Source organism: Lutra lutra, chromosome 4 (assembly GCF_902655055.1).
Source record: "Lutra lutra chromosome 4, mLutLut1.2, whole genome shotgun sequence".
NCBI classification, from domain to species: Eukaryota; Metazoa; Chordata; class Mammalia; order Carnivora; family Mustelidae; genus Lutra; species Lutra lutra.
In genome coordinates this window covers 73,067,016-73,087,636 of record NC_062281.1, presented here as the reverse complement: position 1 = coordinate 73,087,636, position 20,621 = coordinate 73,067,016, and the positions used below count along the sequence as shown (strand labels likewise).

At 43.3% G+C, this 20,621-nt stretch overlaps 1 protein-coding gene across 8 annotated transcripts in view; it reads left to right on the top strand.

Annotated features, from left to right (window-relative positions):
• The window catches only part of CHD7 (chromodomain helicase DNA binding protein 7), a 189,970-nt gene that overhangs the window by 60,378 nt on the left and 108,971 nt on the right, over window positions 1–20,621 (top strand). For 7 of the 8 annotated variants that reach the window (XM_047724432.1, XM_047724425.1, XM_047724428.1 and 4 more), the window contains one exon: window positions 3,262–5,091. The exons of the other annotated variant lie outside the window; for it this stretch is intronic. In XM_047724432.1, the coding sequence (XP_047580388.1) occupies window positions 3,436–5,091 (1,656 nt within the window). In that variant the 5' untranslated portion in view covers window positions 3,262–3,435. The remainder of the gene's footprint in view (window positions 1–3,261; window positions 5,092–20,621) is intronic. 8 annotated transcript variants of the gene reach the window in all.

Sequence of the window (20,621 nt, the reverse complement as noted above, 5' to 3'; positions counted from 1 at the left end):
TATTATCTGAGTGATAATTATGAGAATTATTGGAGACCACTGACAACTTGAATTTCTAGTCTTCTTTTCAATAATCTGTAACTGTGCTGTCCAGCATGGTAGCTACTGTCCCCAGGTGCACATTTTTCTCTTGAAATGTGGCCAGTAGAAATAGAGATATGCTGCAAGTGTAAAATACATACTTTGGGTTCAGACTCTGTATCAAAAAATGTAAACAGTCTCATCCATTTTTGAATGTTGGTTACGTGTTGAAGTGGTAATATTTTGCACATATTGGGTTAAATAAAATTAATTATTAAACATAATTTCACTCTTTTTTGGTTACTTTTAAAATGTGGCTACTACAAAATTTAAAATGACATGGCTCTGGTTTGATGGCTCATTGAATAGCTGATCTATCTAGACATAGAAAATGTAGATACTGAATGTAGAGAAGCGGCCAGCCTCCAAAAAGGAGTTCTAAATGAATATCTTTGATAGAAACAAAATTATATGTTGCAGCTGTGACTTAGGAAAGTGGGTATTCAAATGGACTTGATCAAATTTAAAAAGACCAAAATAAATTAATTAGATTAGCTCAGATCAGAAATATGAAATCCAGCTACCAGATGGATTCCTAGCATAGTCGCCAGCCAAGTCTTGAGGTCAGAAAAGGGGCAGAAGGGCGGTGGTGGCCGTCCCGGCACGCAGGAGCGGTCACTAATGACAGGCTCAAGCTGCAGTTTTTGAACGCCTGTGTCCAGAGCTCACCTGATGGTGGGCTCAGTTGTGGTGGGTGGTGCGTTTGCTGGATACCAGGTAGTGCTGTCATTTTTTCTGCTGCTGGGAAATGGGAGTGAGTCTTAGTCGGAAAGATTGGCTAACTGGAAGCCTATGCGTCAGGTAGGATTACTCTCAGTGAGTGTTCTGTTTTGTCCCTTCCGGAGCCTGTAGGCAGGTTCTCTTTCTCCTTTCTGCTCAGCCTTAATAAGTTAATACAAAGTAGCTCAACGTCAACGCCTGCAGCTGCTACTCCAGGCTGGCTGTGCCTCTGGGCTCAGTGGACCAGGCCGTCCCCTCCCCCTAGTGCCTGCTCCCCAGAGCTGGCGGGGAGCCCCATGCAGGCAGTAGCATTGCCTCCTGTGATGCGTGGGGGACCCTAAAAGGGGAAGCCGTTATCCTATGAAACTAGGCCATCCATCCATATGAGTATACCGTACCTTCCTTAAGCTAATTTGAAAGGTTACTTTGGTAGGTGGTTAGTCTGCACGGCTAGTTTAAGCTGTTACCAAGTGCATTGTAAGATTTAGTTCCTTGAAAGTTAGAATGGGTCTTCAGTAAATGAAGACCGACTGTTCAGGCTGTTCAGAGGGAAATTCAGTTTATAGATATTTGTTGCATTTGGCACTGAAGATTTCTGCTTCTCTTTATTTTGGATTCGAAAGTGGTCATGTAGTAAAGCAGCATGTCGGTAAATAAAATGGTTTTCATGCTCACCTTATTTTCACCCTTTTGACCTCTGTTTTGGAGAAAGTCGGTCAGAAAATTCATGGCAGTTAGCGGCGGAGTGAGGAGACCTCTGACTTTAGCTGACAGCTGTCACCTGAACACTGCAGACCTGGAGACCTTCTCAGGTGTTCTGTCTGTAGTTCTGACAGTGAACAGGAATGTTGTTTACGTTTTCTGTAAGCAAAATTCTTCCCTTGTTAGGAATATGTTAGAGTAGGACAGGCAGAACTGGGTTTTCTTCCTCTCTCTCTTACTGGTAAGTTCTCAGCAGTGTTGGTTGCCCGTTGTTCATTCCCATGGTATCGAAGTGTCAGTAGAATTTATGACTGAGCCTGTTTCTAACATCACTTTTGAAATTCTTCAGCAAGATACTGCTTTTTTCAAGTTGGGCAGTATCACAATGCTTCGTAGACTTATGAAAGAGGAAAAAATGAGTTAAATTCCAAAGATGTTTAAGATTTCAGACATTTTTCCTATGTGAATTAGTTCTTTATTAGGTTGTTGATTTAATTAGCATTTGACAAAAACACTTTCCTCTTTTGATTGGTGAAGCATTCTTTAACTGGTTATTTTAATCAGAGGCGCAAAATCTCTTAGGAACTGTTTAAATAAAATGTAGAGCAGTAGGTAGCATATATACCTGGTGCCATAAACACAGGATACTGATGGTCGTGCTTTTCTCCCATGGCTCTCATCCTGCCTTGTCTCTGAGGAGGAAAAGGCAAGAGGGAAGCCTGCATGGATATTTCGAACTTTGTTGCGTTAAAGTGATTTTCAGTTTTGATCGGTTTGGCAGGGGAAGGGGGAGTTTTCAGTTTCTTCTGATGAGAACAGTCATCGTCTAGTAACTCCACACAGCTGGGGTCTCTCTGAGCGGTCACATGGGCTCTGGGTCCATCCCCAGGGTCTGGTACCTGCTGGGGAACCGTAACCTGTGATCGGACCTCTCAGTCGCCAGTGCAGAGCGGGGACGCGCTGGGCCCAGAGCCATGAGTGAAATTGGTCTTCTTGCAGAACGAAAACTTTTATTTTGATCTCTTTCTGTATCTTGTATATCCCTGCCGTTAATGTAATGGATTTATGAGGTTATTATACTGTTTGCGGGCTTGCTTTCCACCATCATCACGGACGCTCCCTTGTTGGTACGTCATCGTGGACATGTTCTCGTTTGACACCTCTGTTGCTCTCACGTAGATGTATGTGGGCCGAAAATATCTAATTTGTACGAAATGACTGATTTTGGTATTTGTATAATCCTCTAGTCAATTTAACTAAGTTGAGCTTTTCACAGCCCTCGGTGCCGCGGCTGCTCATCTGATTACACTGCTCAGGGGAATAAGGTTAAGGGCGGGCTGTTGGTAACCAGAGCATTTCCAGGGCTTTAGTTCAGCAGATGGGCTGCTTGGCTATATTCATACATCTGCTTGCCTGCTGTGGCAGCTGCCGCTGCTTCATGTTGTGTTCTTTTGTTCTGTTCCATCCAAGAATGGAGCGCTAGGAAGTGGAGTGAATGGATTAATTTAAGGTTAAGGTTAGTGTTTTGCTTGCTTTCTAAGTAACCGATCATAATAATGCTTCTGATAGAAGCTAATGAGTTTCTCTTAAAGTGAACTAGATTTATAAAATACAGCTCAGCAAGGGGGCTAGATTAGTATTGTTGATGGAAACCAAATTCAAATGTGTAAAATACTGGCAGTTTTTATCATTTGTCCCTAATTCTTTGTTTTCTTTCTCCCCCCCGCCCCCCCTCCCCCACTTCCCACTCTCTTCTAGGACCTATATCCAGACTTTGCCTGACACTGCAGGGTCCAAGAGAATTAAAGAAATACGGAATGACATGAAGAAGATTAGTTAAGGATTATAGGCTTTGAGGACAGACACCTCGGTGAGGTGAAGCCCAGACAAGCTCCTGAGCTGTAGTGTGGAGGAGCCGTGTGTTGGAAGAAGATGGCGGATCCGGGAATGATGAGTCTTTTTGGCGAGGATGGGAATATTTTCAGTGAAGGACTCGAAGGCCTTGGTGAATGTGGTTACCCTGAAAATCCCGTGAACCCCATGGGTCAGCAAATGCCGATAGACCAAGGCTTTGCCTCCTTGCAGCCATCCCTTCATCATCCCTCCACGAATCAGAATCAGACAAAGTTGACCCATTTCGATCACTATAATCAGTATGAACAACAAAAGATGCATCTGATGGATCAGCCAAACAGGATGATGAGCAGCACCCCTGGGAACGGGCTCGCGTCTCCTCACTCGCAGTATCACGCCCCTCCCGTTCCTCAGGTCCCCCATGGCGGCAGTGGTGGCGGTCAGATGGGAGTCTACCCTGGCCTGCAGAATGAGAGGCACGGGCAGTCTTTCGTGGACAGCGGCTCCATGTGGGGCCCCCGGGCTGTGCAGGTGCCGGACCAGATACGGGCGCCCTACCAGCAGCAGCCCCAGCCGCCCCAGCCCGCCTCGTCGGGGCCCCCCGCACAGGGCCACCCTCAGCACCTGCAGCAGATGGGCAGCTACATGGCCCGTGGGGATTTTTCCATGCAGCAGCACGGTCAGCCACAGCAGAGGATGAGCCAGTTTCCCCAAGGCCAGGAGGGCCTCAGTCAGGGCGGTCCTTTCATTGCCACGTCGGGCCCCGGCCACCTGTCCCACGTGCCCCCGCAGAGCCCCAGCATGGCGCCTTCCTTGCGTCACTCAGTGCAGCAGTTCCACCATCACCCCCCTACTGCTCTCCACGGAGAATCCGTTGCCCACAGTCCCAGATTCTCCCCTAATCCTCCTCAGCAAGGGGCTGTGAGGCCACAGACCCTTACCTTTAGTTCTCGGAGCCAGACAGTCCCCTCACCTACTATAAACAACTCAGGGCAGTATTCTCGATATCCTTACAGTAACCTAAATCAGGGATTAGTTAACAATACAGGGATGAATCAAAATTTAGGCCTTACAAATAATACTCCAATGAATCAGTCCGTACCAAGATACCCCAATGCTGTAGGATTCCCATCAAACAGTGGTCAAGGACTAATGCACCAGCAGCCCATCCACCCCAGCGGCTCACTTAACCAAATGAACACGCAAACTATGCATCCTTCACAGCCTCAGGGAACTTACGCCTCTCCACCTCCCATGTCACCCATGAAAGCGATGAGTAATCCGGCAGGTACTCCTCCTCCGCAGGTCAGGCCCGGAAGTGCTGGGATACCGATGGAAGTTGGCAGTTATCCAAATATGCCCCACCCTCAGCCGCCACACCAGCCCCCCGGTGCCATGGGAATCGGACAGAGGAATATGGGCCCCAGGAACCTGCAGCCGTCTCGTCCATTTATGGGCATGTCCTCAGCACCGAGGGAGTTGGCCGGGCACATGAGACCGAACGGTTGTCCCGGTGTTGGCCTTGCAGATCCCCAAGCGATCCAGGAACGGCTGCTACCTGGCCAACAGCATCCTGGGCAGCAGCCGTCTTTCCAGCAGTTGCCAACCTGCCCTCCGATGCAGCCCCACCCGGGCTTGCACCACCAGTCTTCACCCCCACACCCACATCACCAGCCTTGGGCACAGCTCCACCCATCACCCCAGAACACCCCGCAGAAAGTGCCTGTGCCTCAGGTAAGGGAACTCGGATCCTGCCTGCCTCGCAGTAGAAAGGGCAACACGGTAACCTTCCCTAATAGATCTTTTCCTTCGAGTTTCACAGAAAGCTTTCTCGGTACGAGTGCCTTCATTTTTATCTTGTAAGCTGCGTGAGAATCTCACTTTTCTCCCGGAGTCTCTCACTTGCTGGCCTGTGCGTTTGTTCACCGACTCAGAGCGTCTCGAGTCTTTCTGTCCCAGGCATTGTGGGGGAGGTGTTGTGGACACGTCCTAGATAACTAATCCCGGGGCTCTGCTTGCGGGAGTTGCCGCTGCCTGCAGGGACAGGGACGTGGGACTCCTGTTCTTTCTCTTTGCCTCTCTGGTTTCAAAACACACTGGAGCTTGGTTTCCAGCAAAGTTTTCTGTGTTTGTGGCAGTCCCTCCCACCTCTTTTAGAACATTATGGGTTTTTTTTCCCCTTGGGAAGCTTCAAAATGTGTTCTTCTGTAATATTTATTTTACCAGCTATTGGACGCTAGTGTGAACTTAAATTGCAAAGTGTAGAAAATCATAGTCGACATTAATCTGCAGAAAATGTCTGGTCTCTAAGAGATTTGGGTACCTGGCACCACAACAGGAGTCTTCCTTTTTGTAAGCTGGGATTTTTGTTGTCCTACCGAGTTTACAAGCAGACATTTACGTTTCAAGCCCTTGTAGTCACAAAGATGTCTGTCACTTATAAATGTTGGTGTTTGTGCCCTCGGTCTAGGGAAATTATGTTGATATCTGTATAGGTACAGATCATTCTGCACACTCTTCAGAAACAGGTATTGGTCTTCTACTATGATTTCCGCTTAAGTTTGGATGGCATAGGAGGTGACCTTAGAGCTGTTCTTAATGAACTTAGAATCGGTGTGGAAGGAGAAGCCCACCAAAGGACTACACGTGGTTATGTGACAAGTGTCCAGAAACAGGACATACCTGGGAACGTGGGTGCTTGGCATTTGACTAGGACTTAGCCAGGAAAAGTGAGCTGAGGACTGCATTTCTGGTTTGGGGACTACGTGATAACTGGGGGCATGGGACCTGGAGCTTGCCACAGGGCACACCAGGTGGTGGAGGTCTTGTGTTCTGTTCTAAGGAATTCAGGTTTCAGTGGGGGAGCTCGGGGTATTGATTAGACAGTCCACAGAAACCTGGGGGACCAGAAGTTGAACTGTGAGCCTGTGGTGCAGGGCTGCAAGGGACAGTTTGCACCGGGGATTGGTGAGTGGAAAAGGAAGGGATTAAAGCAATGTGAAAGTAGAAAGGTTTGGTCAGGAAACAAATCTGTGTGGGTTAGCCCTGGTGGAGAGGCATTTAGAACAGAGACTCCGAAGCCTCAGCCGTGGTGGGAGCGGGAGAGTGGAGATCAGGAAGGTCTCCTAGGGACCCGGGACATGAGAATATGTAGGGGTTTTGGGGGAAACTGCTCCTAGAAATCTGGCACACTGGGATATTCTCAGCAGGACCCCCGAGGTCAGTGGGAGCTGCCTGGGAGAGAGTTGCTCCCTGTCTCCCCTGGGAGCAGATGCCCAACCTGTAGCCCATGGGAAAGGGCTTGTGAGCCCTGTGGCTCCTGCACCAAGTGAAGGGGGAGGTGAGAAAGCCAATCTGGCAAGAGGATGGGAGCAGAGAGCCTCAGGGGGGACATGTGTGCAGAGGAGTTAGTGGAGAAGATCGAACCCTGCTAATTTGTTTTCCCTTATATCAATCTCAAGGCAAGATGCCCCTCTTCAGAACTCACTGAAAGTGCCATCCCTGAGGCCAGCCAGCCTGGGTGCTTTCTAGGGCAGAAATGAATATGACTTCGTTTCCAGGAATTTTTCTTTTCTTGTTTCTCAGAAAGCGTCTTATTGGATAAGGGATGTTTCCGGAGCAATGGTTCTGACTTCTGTTCCGGCATCTTCTCGCTCCGCTGGAGGACGAGCACAGTTTACAGAAGATACCCCTGTTGTAATATGTTGTAATATGACCTCTGGGTGGGAATTGTTGATCTCCTCCAGCTTTCTCTGGTTGTAAGAGCACAAAACATCCCCACAGCCATTTCAGAGGATGGATGAGAGTCCACGTGGCGTTCGAGTCACTCAGCACTGGAGGGTTTCGTATGTTCTAGACTCTGGGGGACACGAGATGTAGCTCCCTTTATTTCCAGTGCCATGTTCTTGGGTATGCCATTATGGACAAACTCAGAACTGTTTTAGGGATGTTTGTAAACAAGTACATTTGAGGTGTTTTTATTTAAGTTCAGTTGCCCTTAAAAATGTTTTGTCTGTGGTATTTGCCTTCTCATTTCATTCTCTTCAGATTTCGAAGCACTCAGTTCTGAAAATAATTCTAGGGAGGTATAAAATCTTGTGGAAAGCATAAACTTTATAGTCAGAAAAGTGTGCAAATTTCAGCTCTGCTACTTATTAGCTTGGGGATCTCAGGCAAGTTAACCTCTCTGAACATCAGGTTCTTCATCAGCAAAATAGGAGAGATAGTACCTGTCGCAAAAGGTGTTGAAATTAATACAAACCAAATGCTTAGCATAGTGCCAGCTGATGGGGTGCACTCATGTTAATTCTTCTCCAGGCTTTCGTTCTGATCTCCTGCAATACGGACCTTACTTTATAATTATGTCATTTCTCATGTAAATACAAAGTAAAATTCCTTTTATTTTTAAGGAACAGGTTAAATATGATTAAATATAGCCTTAGTTATGAAACATTAAATTTGATTTGTGCAAATATTTCCCCTCCTTTAGCCCATGTTGACAGGTGCGATGAGGATAATGATGTGGTAATTCGAAATGCTGTCGCATAATCCTAAAAACCTCTCTCTCCCTGTGAATGACTCACATTCAACTCTAGCAAATATATCCATCTAATTATGTTTTGCTTTAGAATTACTGAAATTACTTTGCATTTCATATATGATAGAATGGTGGTTCAAAACCATGCTGTGTAGCAGGGAAATGGCCAGATGAGGTTGAAATCATTGATGTGATTTGCTGAATTACCACATTCAGATAGGATGGTTGGCTTTTTTAGCTTGAATTTTTTGCTTTTTAAAAATGTAACTTATGCCTTTTAAATGTCTCATGGGCTCTGAACAGGTATTTTCTAATTATATAACACACAGAAGTATCTTTTAAGATGAATTTAACCTTATGTTGAAGAGTCAACAAAGGAAAATGTTAGAAAGGCCCTAGTTCATTGGACTGTAATGTTCATTGTGCAGTGTGGACAGTAGTTTTTGGTGCCAGCTCTAGACTATCCTGATTATTTGGTATAGTTTACAAGGAAAGAAAGAAACCTAGCTTATATTTCTTTTCAGTAGATAGTAAGGAAGGATATCAGTTCCTGAACCTTTTCATTGCAGACCCATTTACATGCTTAAAAATTATTGAGGACTCCAAAGATCTTTTGTTTAGTGGATTATATGTGTTGATATTTATTGTCTTAGATTTAAACTGAGGACAGTTTGCAATATTTACTTGTTGATAATTTAAAAATTATAAACCAGGGCAGCTTAATAGGAAGAGCGTATGACTCTTGATTTTGGGGTTGTGATTTCAAGTCCCACGTGGGATGTAGAGATTACTTAAAAATAAGTAGATAAATAAACTTTATTTATTTCGTTATTTTTAATGATTTTGTTTATTAGAGAGAGAAACTTTATTTATTTATATAAATAAATATTTTATTTATTTCGTTATTTTTAATGATTTTGTTTATTAGAGAGAGAAAGAGAGAACACAAGAGGGTGGAGGGTCAGAGGGAGAAGCAGATCCCCCCTACCCCAGCAGGGAGCCTGATGTGGGAGCCTGATGTGGGACTTGATCCCAGGACTCTAGGATCATGCCCTGAGTGGAAGGCAGTCACCCAGCTGAGTGAGCCACCTAGGTGTCCCAAACTTTAAAAATAATAAGCCATTATGTGTTAACATCAGTAATATTTTTAAATGAAAAATAACTGTTTTTCAAAATAAAACAAAAAAAGAAAGGCATTGTTTTACATTTTCTCAGATGTTGGATTCTGACATCTGCTGCTGCATAGAGTCTGCATGCAAGTTATGGGCCTTCAGAAGAGTCTGCTTATGCTTGTTTAGAGAGAATGAGACGGGGAGGCAGATTCCATCACACAGACCCCAGAGCCCCAGTCACATTCTCAGAACCACCAGCGTGAAGAGAAGCGTACAGGCTTTGGAGTCTGCAGCTTTTGAGTGAAAACACCACTAACCACTGGCCCTGTGAGCTTGGGCAGGTGACTTAACCTTAGCGCCTTGGTTTGTTTGTTTTTTTCCCTAAAATGAGGGTAGACTGGAGTGCCTAGGTGGCTTAGTCGGTTGAGCGCCCAACTCTTTATTTTGGTTCAGGTCATCCTCTCAGGGTCCTGGGCTCAAGCCCTGTGTCGGACTCTACGTGCAGCCTGGAGTTGACTTGAGATTCTCTCCCTCTCCTCCTCCCCCTGCTTGCTCTCTCTCTCTCTCTCTCTCTCTCTGTAAATAAATCAACAAACAGAATCTTAAAGAAGTAAAATGAGGGTAGATTTACCTCCTTGGTTAGAGATGTAGTGAGACTAGCAATAATATCTTTTAATATTTAACATGGTGTCAGAGACATGGTTGGGACACAAAAATTATCATTGGGCCAATGCTCAGGATTGCTTGTTGTAAAGTTTAAAAAAATCACTTAAATACTTATTACAGTGTTAACTATTGTCAGAGTTGTTTGCCTTCATTTCCGTGATTTTAGGGAATAGTTACCAGATATTGAGGTTCCCAATAATATTGCCCTTTAGGAGAGACAGAAACAGCTTGTTTGGGGTGGGGTGGGGGTTGCTGGGAGCAGCAGGGTAGATGGTGTAGGCAAGCATCTGCCATGGAAGGCATTCGGCAGGAATAAGCACTGTGTGCTTTGGAAATAGCTCCCACTCCACTCTTAGTGGGAGTGAGGTGGGGGGTCGGGGAGGGTGAGCTGGGGGAAGTGATGACTTCAGTGAGATGTGAGGGATCAGTTGGGGTTGAGAGGAGGCTGGGTGAAAGGGGGAGGAGGGAGAAGAGTTTAAGGCTTAGGAAATAGTGCGGAGATGGCGCCCCAATGCCGCAGTGTCATTGAGAAGTAGGGGCTGGGGTGTGGGAGAGGAAGCTGTGTAGTCTCCTTGTGGGCAGGTTCTGTGCCTGTGGGATGCACTGGGAGCTTTTTGGCAGGGACGTGGCACCATGGGGGTGGGAGGAGAGCAGAGAATGGAATGTGTCTCAGTGCACGGTGGCTGTGGGTGAGAACCATCTAGAAGGACAGTACAGAGCATTGTTTTGTCCTTTTGAAGAGCGTATCTAAAAAAGACTGGTTAAGTGGATTGTCCTTCAAGTTACAGGCAAATCCCTCAGTTTCTGAGTAAGTTCTACGGCACAAGACACAGGTATCTCCGTTCACAGATTCCTGGTAGAATTTAGAATCTGCAACGTTGTATCCTTAGAATACTTACATTTTGAATACATTTGTGCCCTTTTCATTAATTTGGGCCTGAAATACTGTCCTGGTCAAGGAAACAGAAGCAGAAAATTTTTTTTAAAGAACCTTTAAGGTTGAGGAGATGGGTAATAATTTCTGTGTTCTAATTTTTCCTCAGGAGATTAAAAAAAAATTAACACCAACTAGACGAATCAGTGGTTGTAACTTTTCCAGTTCTCTCTCTTTCCATGACATCTTTTAAGTACCTTTTCAAAACCAGCCTTTCTGGGAAAATCCTTTCCTGGTGAATTTCAAGTAGAGTGACTATTCTTCTGAAATTCTCTCAGTACACCTAGTAAATACAGAATTCCAGACATGAGCGGAGTAATTGGCAACTACTAAGTAAATTTTATGGAAAATGTGGCTGTGCCTCTCAAGCCTCATTTATGCAAATGGTGATCAGAAGTAGAGAAAGGGGCCTTTTTAATAGAGAGTAGATGCATCTCTGTGAATATTACTCTTGACATACTTTCGTACCCCCATAGATGTCTAGTGGAGATGGGGAGCGCAAAAATATATCTAAGGAAAACCCAGCTTTGACCTAAGTGGCATTCAGGGGCTGTTCTAAGTGTAACCATGCTCAGAGAACAGGCAGCCATAGTTAAGACCTCGGTGGAAAAGCCTGCCCCACCATGCTCCACAGAGGTAAGGGAAGTCAGGGGAGTCGTCGCTTTCCCCACGTGCTGGTGGCTTGCTGGTTATTTCTTCACGATACCTTGGTTACAGTAAGCCATCTGTCCTTGACTGCCCTTGGCTTTACTGGTGGATCTGGTGCTCTCAGCGGCCTGTTGTTTTTCGGTGAAGGGTGTTAGGTATTTCTTCTGTTGCAATTTGTGTATGCTGCAGCTTAATGAGAACCTCCTTGCATCTTCGCTCAGCAGAGCTGGTTTATCCCAGAGGTCAGAGATTCAGTGGGTTAAAAAGGAAAATACCAAGTGTAGAGTTAAAGCAAAGGAAAAAAATCTGCCCTATCTGTCCTTTCACCCCACTGTCTGAAAGCAGGAAGTGAGCTGCATACTAAACGGTAGCCTTGTCTCCTAGTGGCTTTTATTTTGTAAAAGGGTATTGTTTTCTGTGAGTGTCAAAAATATTGTAGGTAACAAGGAGTTAGTGTTTTAAATTACTTTTGAAGCCCGGATAGTAACCATTGGCTAAGTGTCCTAAGCAGCCTACGAATTTTCTTAAACTTTAAAGAAGCCGTGTTTAGGTACTGCATTTCAATCTTATATCTTGTTGTTTTCATTCAATTCCATTAAAAAAATATTTATTGAGGGTTATGTGCTAAGCACTCTAGAAAGGACAGAGGTTGGCAATGTGGGAAAAGGCTGGGAGGAGATAAAGGCCTTCACTGAAATGGATAGGGAGTTCTGTTTTTTAGATAACAAATGCTGTCATTTCTTCAGGTACCGCCTGGATTCTAGACCAGTGCTGTCCCATGGAAATGTAGTAGGAGTTGCAGATATAAAGGACATGTGTTGTTTTAAATTCTCTGATAGTTACGTTGAAAAAAAAAAGAACTAGTAAAATTAATTTTAGTAATACGTTTAATTAACCTAGTATATCTAAGGTGGTATTCCAACACATAGTAAAAAATTACTAATTAGATATTTAAACAAGTACTTGAAATCTAGTTTAGCATGTATTTTCCACACATTTCTCGTTGTAGCCCATCTGTGCTTGTCTCTCCATCAGAGTTAGACCCAGAGCCCAGTGCAGCTGGTGGCTGCCGGACGGAGGAGTGCAGAGCCGGACTCTTTCAGCTGCAGTTGCTTTGAATTCTTTTTGAAACAAGTCAGATATAGATAAGTCTGTGCACATACAAATGCATTTTAAACTGTTTAATTATGACAGTAAACTTCAACGTAGGTGTTAGCACCCTCATTGTGCTTTCTTGTGAGTTTCTCTGAAAGTGGATTATAACCATTTCCAAGATTCTAGTTTCAAGTGGTTTTTGGATACTTGTAGTAGTTATTCTCTTCTCCCCACCCCCGGTCCCCCTCAGGATCTCCCTTTGCCTCACCATCACTAATGCTTATTTATGAAATTCGTTCTCCAAGGATAAGGGAGTAAGCCCTCATCTTTACTCTTACACATGCCTCCCTTTCCTCTCACCTTTTTCTTCTCTGCTGCTTTTTTCTTCTTCCTCTTAGCAATCACTCAGAAAGGCCATTTCTGGCCCTGCAGAGCAGTAGTTAGCTGGGGAGGGAAAATTGGGAAGTGAGTCAGGAGGACAATTAGGGGAAAAGCATTGCTAGACCTAACTTGGGAAATTTACCTTAATCTTCACATCTTAATATTATTCTCCATTTGCTGTAGTTACAGCTGTCAATCTATTGGTAGTCTCTAAGAAACCGCGGAGAGAGGGCCCTCGCTCTTCCTTTGTTACTGAATAGAGTTCCTTTATCAGTGAAGGAAGTCAGCAGCAAACTTGTGCTTTTGCCTTGCAAAACTCAAGTAGGTGAGGCTGCATCACGTGGGTGAGGTTTCATGTACACACACAGACACACACATATATATTTATTTTATTATTATTATTATTTTTGGCTTAGTGTGAAAAACACAGGAGAGCCTTCTAGGAACTGGGGCATACACTAAGAGTGGTGCTAGTGGAGAAGTTGAAGGAAGCTGGAAAAGTGCAGAGAGGTTGGCACCATTTAAAAAAGTCAAAAGTCAACAGAGATACAGAGACACTCATTATCCTGCTTGCTTTTTTCCTGATTTGATTGGATGGTGAGAGAGATGGCCAGGTCTTAGTTTAAAAAGTGAATTTATTTATTTATGAAGGAAGGAGAGAAGGCACATGCATGCACAAGCGGGGGTGGGGCACATGGCAGAGGGAGTGGGGCAGGCAGGCTCCTTGAGAAGTTTAGAGCCCGCTGTGGGGCTCCATCTCAGTGTCACAACCTTGACATTATGACCTGAGCGGAAACCGAGTCTAACCCTTAACTGAGCCACACAGGCGCCCCTCCTTATGTCTTATTTTAATGATTGCATTAAAATCATCACCCAGCCAGTTATTTAAAGGGAACATGCCATATTTTTTTAAAGATTTTATTTATTTTTTTGACAGAGAGATCACACATAGGCAGAGAGGCAAGCAGAGAGAGAGAGAGAGAGAGGAGGAAGCAGGCTCCCTCCTGAGCAGAGAGCCCAATGAGGGGCTTGATCCCAGGACCCTGAGATCATGACCTGAGCCGAAGGCAGAGGCCTAACCCACTGAGCCACCCAGGCGCCCGGAACATGCCATTTTGATTCCCCTGTTTGAAGAGCATGTATCTGTTCTGCTTTATAGTACGTTCAGCCTGTTCTCTGCTGTCTTCTATGTTTAATTTAATTCTAGGTAATTCTTAACCACCAATTTCAGGAGAATTCTTAGATTTTCGCTAACAGTGAAGGCAGAAAAATTTTTTGTTTTAATTTGAAGTAAGAGGTATTAACCCTGAGAGCGGTGTTGTTTGTTTTGGGCAGGGGCAGAGAGTGGGGCGGGTATCGAGTATGTTGTGTTGTTGGAAGCCTTGATGAGAGTTTCATGAATGGCATTCTGACTTAGCTTGTGCCCTTCCTGTCTCTTCATGGGCAGGCTGGAGCAGGTTTGTACCTCTGGGGTATGAGCCATTTGGTGGGCTGTGGGGTCCCTGGCTTCTTGCTTATTGGGACGGGGGTGGTGGAGGGGGGCTGGGAGCACGGCAGTGTGGATTTCTCAGCTAGTGGATAGTTTCTCATCGTTTCTCTGAAGAAATTTTTTGGAAGTTATTATTTCTGAACTTTTTAATGAAGGAGGCATGCGTGGACTTGAAGTTCTTATTGAATGTAGGAATATTTGAAAGTCAAGTTCAGTTTTAGGTCACGCATCTTTCTGGACTCTTATGGTTTAAACATTCTCTAAGTTAAAAAAGAAATCAAATAAAACTGTAGGATTAGTCAGTTATGATATGTTTGTTTTCACTGTTAATGTTACAACCACCTCAAAGTGTCAGTGTGAAGAGATGGCTAAAGTTTAATACCACTGTGGAGGTTGACAGAAACGGACAGTGGGGACTAATGGAGAATTTACCGTAGTCTTGACATTTCAATGTTACTCTCCATTCTCTGTATTCGTAGCTGTAAATCTATAGATAATCTGTCAGTAACCACAGGCAGAAGTGGAACTGGGGCAGTCACCAAGTAGGATGTGCTGACGTTGCTTTAAATTGGTCCATTACTAAGCTAACTCCATTTCTGGCTGCTCAAATATTGCAAAGACATTTTCACAAAGAGAGCTGTTGAAATGCATGGAGGCATACCGTGGATTAAAGGAGACAAGTGAGGGTTCTTTAGGGAAAAAGTTTGATGATTTAGAAGGAGTTAAGTAGTATTTCATTTTTATTAGCTATTCCTCTGGATGCTTTCCCCTTTCACTTCAGCTGTATTCTCTTAAACAACAGGGACTGTTGACGGAGCGCACGCACTCACACACACACACATACACACCCACCATGCTGGGGTCTGATGTGAAAGCAGCATTGGTGCTCCGGGTCTTATATCTCACTTCTCATTCAATTGGGTGTCCCTTCTAACTTGGCAACAGTGGTAGAAGACAGCTGAAGGAAAGAAATACTCCAGAGCCTGATTTAGAAGGTCTGTCCTTCGAGCTGAGCTTAAAGCTCACACCTTTTGTGTTTGCGAGAAAGTTAAAAACCAAGATACATAAATTATTCTTGGTGAAAGGAAGAGGCAAAAGAGAACAAAAAACTAAAACCGGGCAATCATAGAGCAAAAATATGCCAGATTATAGGATCAGTTTTAAAGTTTCCCTCACTAAAGACTTAAGTAAGAATCCCTTTTTAAAGGATTATTTTTTTGAAAGAGAGAGTAGGGGAGAGAGTATATGTCGGTGGGGGGGGGTGGTGCGTGAGGGCAAGGGCAAAGGGAGAGGGAGAGAGAATCCCAAGCAGACTCCTAGCCAAGTGTGGAGCCTGGTGCAGAACCTGATCCCATGACTCCAAGATCACCTCCCCAGCTGAAGCCAAGAGTCAGAACTCAACTGACTGTACCACCCAGGTGCCCCTTGAGTGAGAAACCTTTTAATGCCATGCCGTGTTGGATGCTAGAGGAAGATTTCAGATTAAATATGAATTTGGCTTTGAGAGTGAGTTAATGGGAAGAGGTGTTCTGTTTACTTGCTGCATTTCGCGTCTCCCGTGTCTTGTCTGGAAGACTGGGTGCCTCTGCAGCTCTGTCCAGTGGGCCTCATGCTGGTCAGTCAGCCAGGGAGCTGCGGTTTCCACTGCCGGTCGAGGTGCTGGCAATCAGGAGTGCAGACCTGTGCAGACCGTGGGCTTTACCCGTGTGGGAATGGCTCCCGAAGCTTACTCTTCCCGTTTTTGCCTCATCAGAAAATTGGGTACTTGGTGTTCCTAAACTTGTTTCCTTAGGATAACAAGTACCAGTTGCTTCAAATCATTGTGGGGGCTAAATGAGATAGTGGCTGTCAAGTTTTTAGTACAGTGTGTGGTGTGTGGTAAGTCTCTGATGAAAGTTAAGTATTTTATTATAACTATTGATAATGTGGTGTGTTGACATGAGCTCTTGGAATTTCTCCCCCACTTTCAACTTCTCACCTCAGAGTAGAAAAGCTTGCCCTTATTTTGTGAAACAAAACATTATTAGATCAATGGCTTAAAAATGAGTTTATTGGGGGGCGCCTGGCTGGCTCAGTGAGTTAAGCCACTGCCTTCGGCTCAGGTCATGATCTCAGGGTCCTGGGATCGAGTCCCGCATCGGGCTCTCTGCTCGGCAGGGAGCCTGCTTCCCTCTCTCTCTCTCTCTCTGCCTGCCTCTCTGTCTACTTGTGATCTCTCTCTATCAAATAAATAAAATCTTTTAAAAAAAATAAAAAAATAAAAAAAATAAAAATGAGTTTATTGGAATCCTATAAAGCAAACAGGAATTCATAATATTTTGGGGGTTGGTTGGAAATCGCTGTCATATTACATTTCTTTTTCATTTACTCTCTAGGAAATGGGGTACTATATATAAAATACCAACTTTCTCAGTGTTTAATTTCTTCCCACTTTTAACCAAGGTGAAATCATCTCTTAGATTTGGGAACTTGAAGTGTCGGAGGTTAAGTTGACATCCTGTTAAATCTTAGGAAGGTTAACTAGTATTTCCTCTAGCATCCAAGAATTACACACTCCTTTATATAGTAAGTCTTGACTTTATCAAATGTAAACTTACAACTGTTAACCACAATATGGTGATTCATTGTACCCCATTGTTTTTACCAGCATCTTCCTGTATTTCCATGCTGTATTCCCCTATATCTGTGATGGCATCTTCCTGTTCCTGTGGAACAGTGCCAGTGGCGGTTTGGAACTCCGCTGGTTTGTGAGGGCCATCCCACTTACGATATTTTTAACGTTTCTTTATCCTAATCTGTTTTTTTTTTCTTTAAAATGTAACTTCATTGTTTCAAAGTGAGACAGTCACAAAAGGGAAAAAAGAGGAAAAAAAAGAATCATTGCAGTTTGTTGATTGAATAGCAACATTTTTAAAAAAGTGGTCAAAGAAGGTGGTTCACATTTTTTTAGTATGTGGGGTTTGCAATTTGGGGAACGTTTGTTGTACAACTCAATACTGTTGCCACTTTTTAAAAAAAAATTATTTGGCGAGAGAGTGTATGGGGGTAGGGGGAGAGGGAGAGAGAGAATCCACAAGCAGATTCCTGCTGAGTGTGAGTCCCCTGTGGGCTCCATCCCAGGACCCTGACAGCTTGACCTGAGCCAAAGCCAAGAGTTGGCCACTTAACCAAGAGTTGGCCTCCTGAGCCACCCAGGCACCCCAGAAGTTTACTGTTTAGAGCTATAGAATTTTGGAGCTGGATAGGAGAGCCATGTGATTTAGGAAAGATCACATATCTTTCTTCCATTTGAGTGCAAGGGAAAGGACCTTTTTGCTTTTCATCTTCCAACTTCATTCACTATAGTTTTTCCTTTTTATAAAAATATTGAGGAATATCTGGGTGGCTCAGTGGGTTAAGCACCTGCCTTTGGCTTAGGTCATGATCTCAGGGTCCTGGGCTCAAGCCCCGCATTGGGCTCCCTGCTCAGCAGAGAGCCTGCTTCTCCCTCTGCCTGCTACTCTGCCTACTTGTGCTTGCTCTCTCTGTGTCAAATAAATAAATCTTTAAAAGAAAAAATATTGAAGAAGAACAGGATTAAAAAAAATAGATGGAAAACCTGTTGGTTATCAAATATCCATCAGATGTGTGTTTACAAAATATCATGTATAATGTTTGTATATATTTATTGAACTATAATCTACGTATACTCTGTGAATATTTGAAATGCTCCCTTCGCATTAAGGAAACACTGTAGAGTGGTTGCCGTCCAGCCCTGGTGTATACTTTCATCTAATTCAAGATTTAACACCTCTTCAATATACTTAACTGTGTACTGAAGTTTGTCAGAAAGTATCTAGTACTTTCCAAGTTATTTTTCAGAAAAAGCTTGCCACTTGTTCTTTGATATCACAGTAATAATGTGTTTGTAGAAAATATGTGAGCTCGTACTGTTGTGAACGTTCCCGTGATGACCAGAATGTTCTGTATTTGCTCTGTCCTATATGGTAGTTACTCACCAGCAGTGGCTGTTGGGTACCTGAAGTGAGGCTCATGAGAGTGAAGGACTGAGCGTTTAGTTCTTTTTAATTTTAGTTAATGTAAAGTTAGCCGTATATAGCTAGTGACATACATATCTGACATCTCAGCCATAACAAACTCTTTAGATTACCAGGAAATAAGGTGTAGGGCACAACTAGAACCAGAACAGGTTTTTTTTTTGTCACCTGTGTCCCTACTCTTTTAATCTCTCACCTCTTACCAGGTGGCCTTAAAGCACAGGCACCCTGTATCTTTTGGCCCTGTTAGATGGTGATAGAATGTAGTGATTCATACGTGGTAACGCGGACGCAATGCCCATTGTTATTTTTGGAATAAATCCTTGCTGTCTATCAGCCAGTTGTTGCTAAACATGGCATACTATTTTAAGTAGTGTGAATAGAGTATCTTAGTTTAAAAATATAAGTAATATTTCAGAAAGTTATTATTTAATTTTTTTGCCAAAGAAGTCTTAGCCATAAATGGTTTGTATGAAACATTTATTATTTGGTTTTGTAAGTTAGAAGCTATCACAGTTGATGAAATTTTTTTTTTTTTCTCCCCTTGAAAAAGATTTCTCACAATGCGATACTAGATTCAGTCTCCCTGTTCCTGGAAGAAAAACTTCAAAGTGTTTTCTCCAGTGCTTATGGCTGACCGCTATATCTTGCTTATTGGTCCCTTATGATACACTTCTCATATTTCGAGGTGGGTGTATATCTTTTTTTTTTTTTTTTTTTAAAGTAATCTTGGCACCTGTGTGGGGCTCGAATTCACAACCTTGAGTTCAAGAGTTGCATGCTCTACTGACTCAGCTGGCCAGGTACCCCTGTGTGGCTCTCTTTTGAGCAGAATGTGCTAGTGTTTATTTAGCATTGAAGACAAGTAGAGAAACATTAGTTGTTATAAGATGTTACTTTAGGGTAAGTTAGTCATGTACTAAGGTTGATCTTGTCCCCAAGTGGCAGAGGTTAAATGAAATAATAGAAATTTGCATTATACTCCTTAGTTGATAGTTTTCCAAAAAGGACTGGAGGGTGGCCGGAGATTGGGAGAGAGAGAGAGAGAGAGTGTGTGTGTGTGTGAAATAGAGACAAGAAATTGGGTCCTGGAAATATAAAGACAAGGAAATACCCTTATTTTTGCCTGGACTTAGCACCACGTTATATTCTGAGCTTCCTGATTAGTGTACAAAGGGAAACATGGCAAGATGTGTAATTCTCATCAAAAAGAAAGAAATATTTTTTTCTTCTCAGAAGGATGTTTTTTTCCTCATTTCACATCCTAAAAGGAATTTTGTGTGGTATGTTTTCTATGTGTAGGAGATATTGACTGACATTACAGATACGTTTCTTAGCTAGGGGTCGTTCTATAACAAATATAGAAATAGTTGTTTCCCTTCTTGCTAGTTTCTATCATGCCCCTTAATAATCCTGTCTGAGAGTGACAATGAGGGCTACATGGTGACAGCTGTCTTGCGAGGGTTACATTGATCTGACCTAGGCAGCGCATCTCAGAGATCCTGCTTGGTAACTCAAGTGGACTTACACTGCCAAACAAGAATGGGTTGCATATCTTAGGCAATCTCCCCTAGATTTTTGTTCTTTTAATTAGGTCATGAATAGAACCTTGACAGAAGATGATTTGACAGATTCTTCAGGTCATCAAGAATCTAAATTGTTGTGACTATATTAAATGCCACTGAATTGTTTACTTTAAAGTGGCTTATTTTATGTCTTTTATGTGAAACTCAACTCAATAATAATTTTTAAAAAGAGGCTTAAGTACTAGTTTTCTGTCTTATCAGTGGAGAGTAGACCCTCTTCTTTGGAAACCAGATAAGAGGGTTGTAGGGCGAACGTTTTGTTTTGAAAGTTGAATTCCTCACATGCATTGGTACCTGGGTGGAAATCTCTCCCCTTCTTGTGGTACTTGGGGTCATAACAATGATTGTAGGTAGATCCAGTATTTCCCCTAGAAAGGAGTTCAGTGCTTTAATTAAACAGTTAATCAGAATTCCAGAGTAGCTCTGTCCAGCAGAGTTTTCTGGTATGATGCAAATGTCCTCTATACTGTCCATTATGACAAGATGAGTTAGCACTTGTGGTCATGAAGACTTAAAATGTGGCTAGTGTGGCAAAGCAATCACATTTTAAATTTTATTTAATCTGAACCAATTTAAATGTAAACAGCTACATTTGCCTACTGATTACATATTGGACAGTGCAGTTTTAGTCATATTTGATAGAGCAGTAGTACTTAAAATCTTTTGTCCCCTAAGAGAATTTTGAAGAATTAAAAGAAAATTTTTCGTTTTTGTTTTTCAGTTAGGATAAATGCGTTAAAATTCTGTGTCACCATCATTTCACTGAACGGGCATTTGTG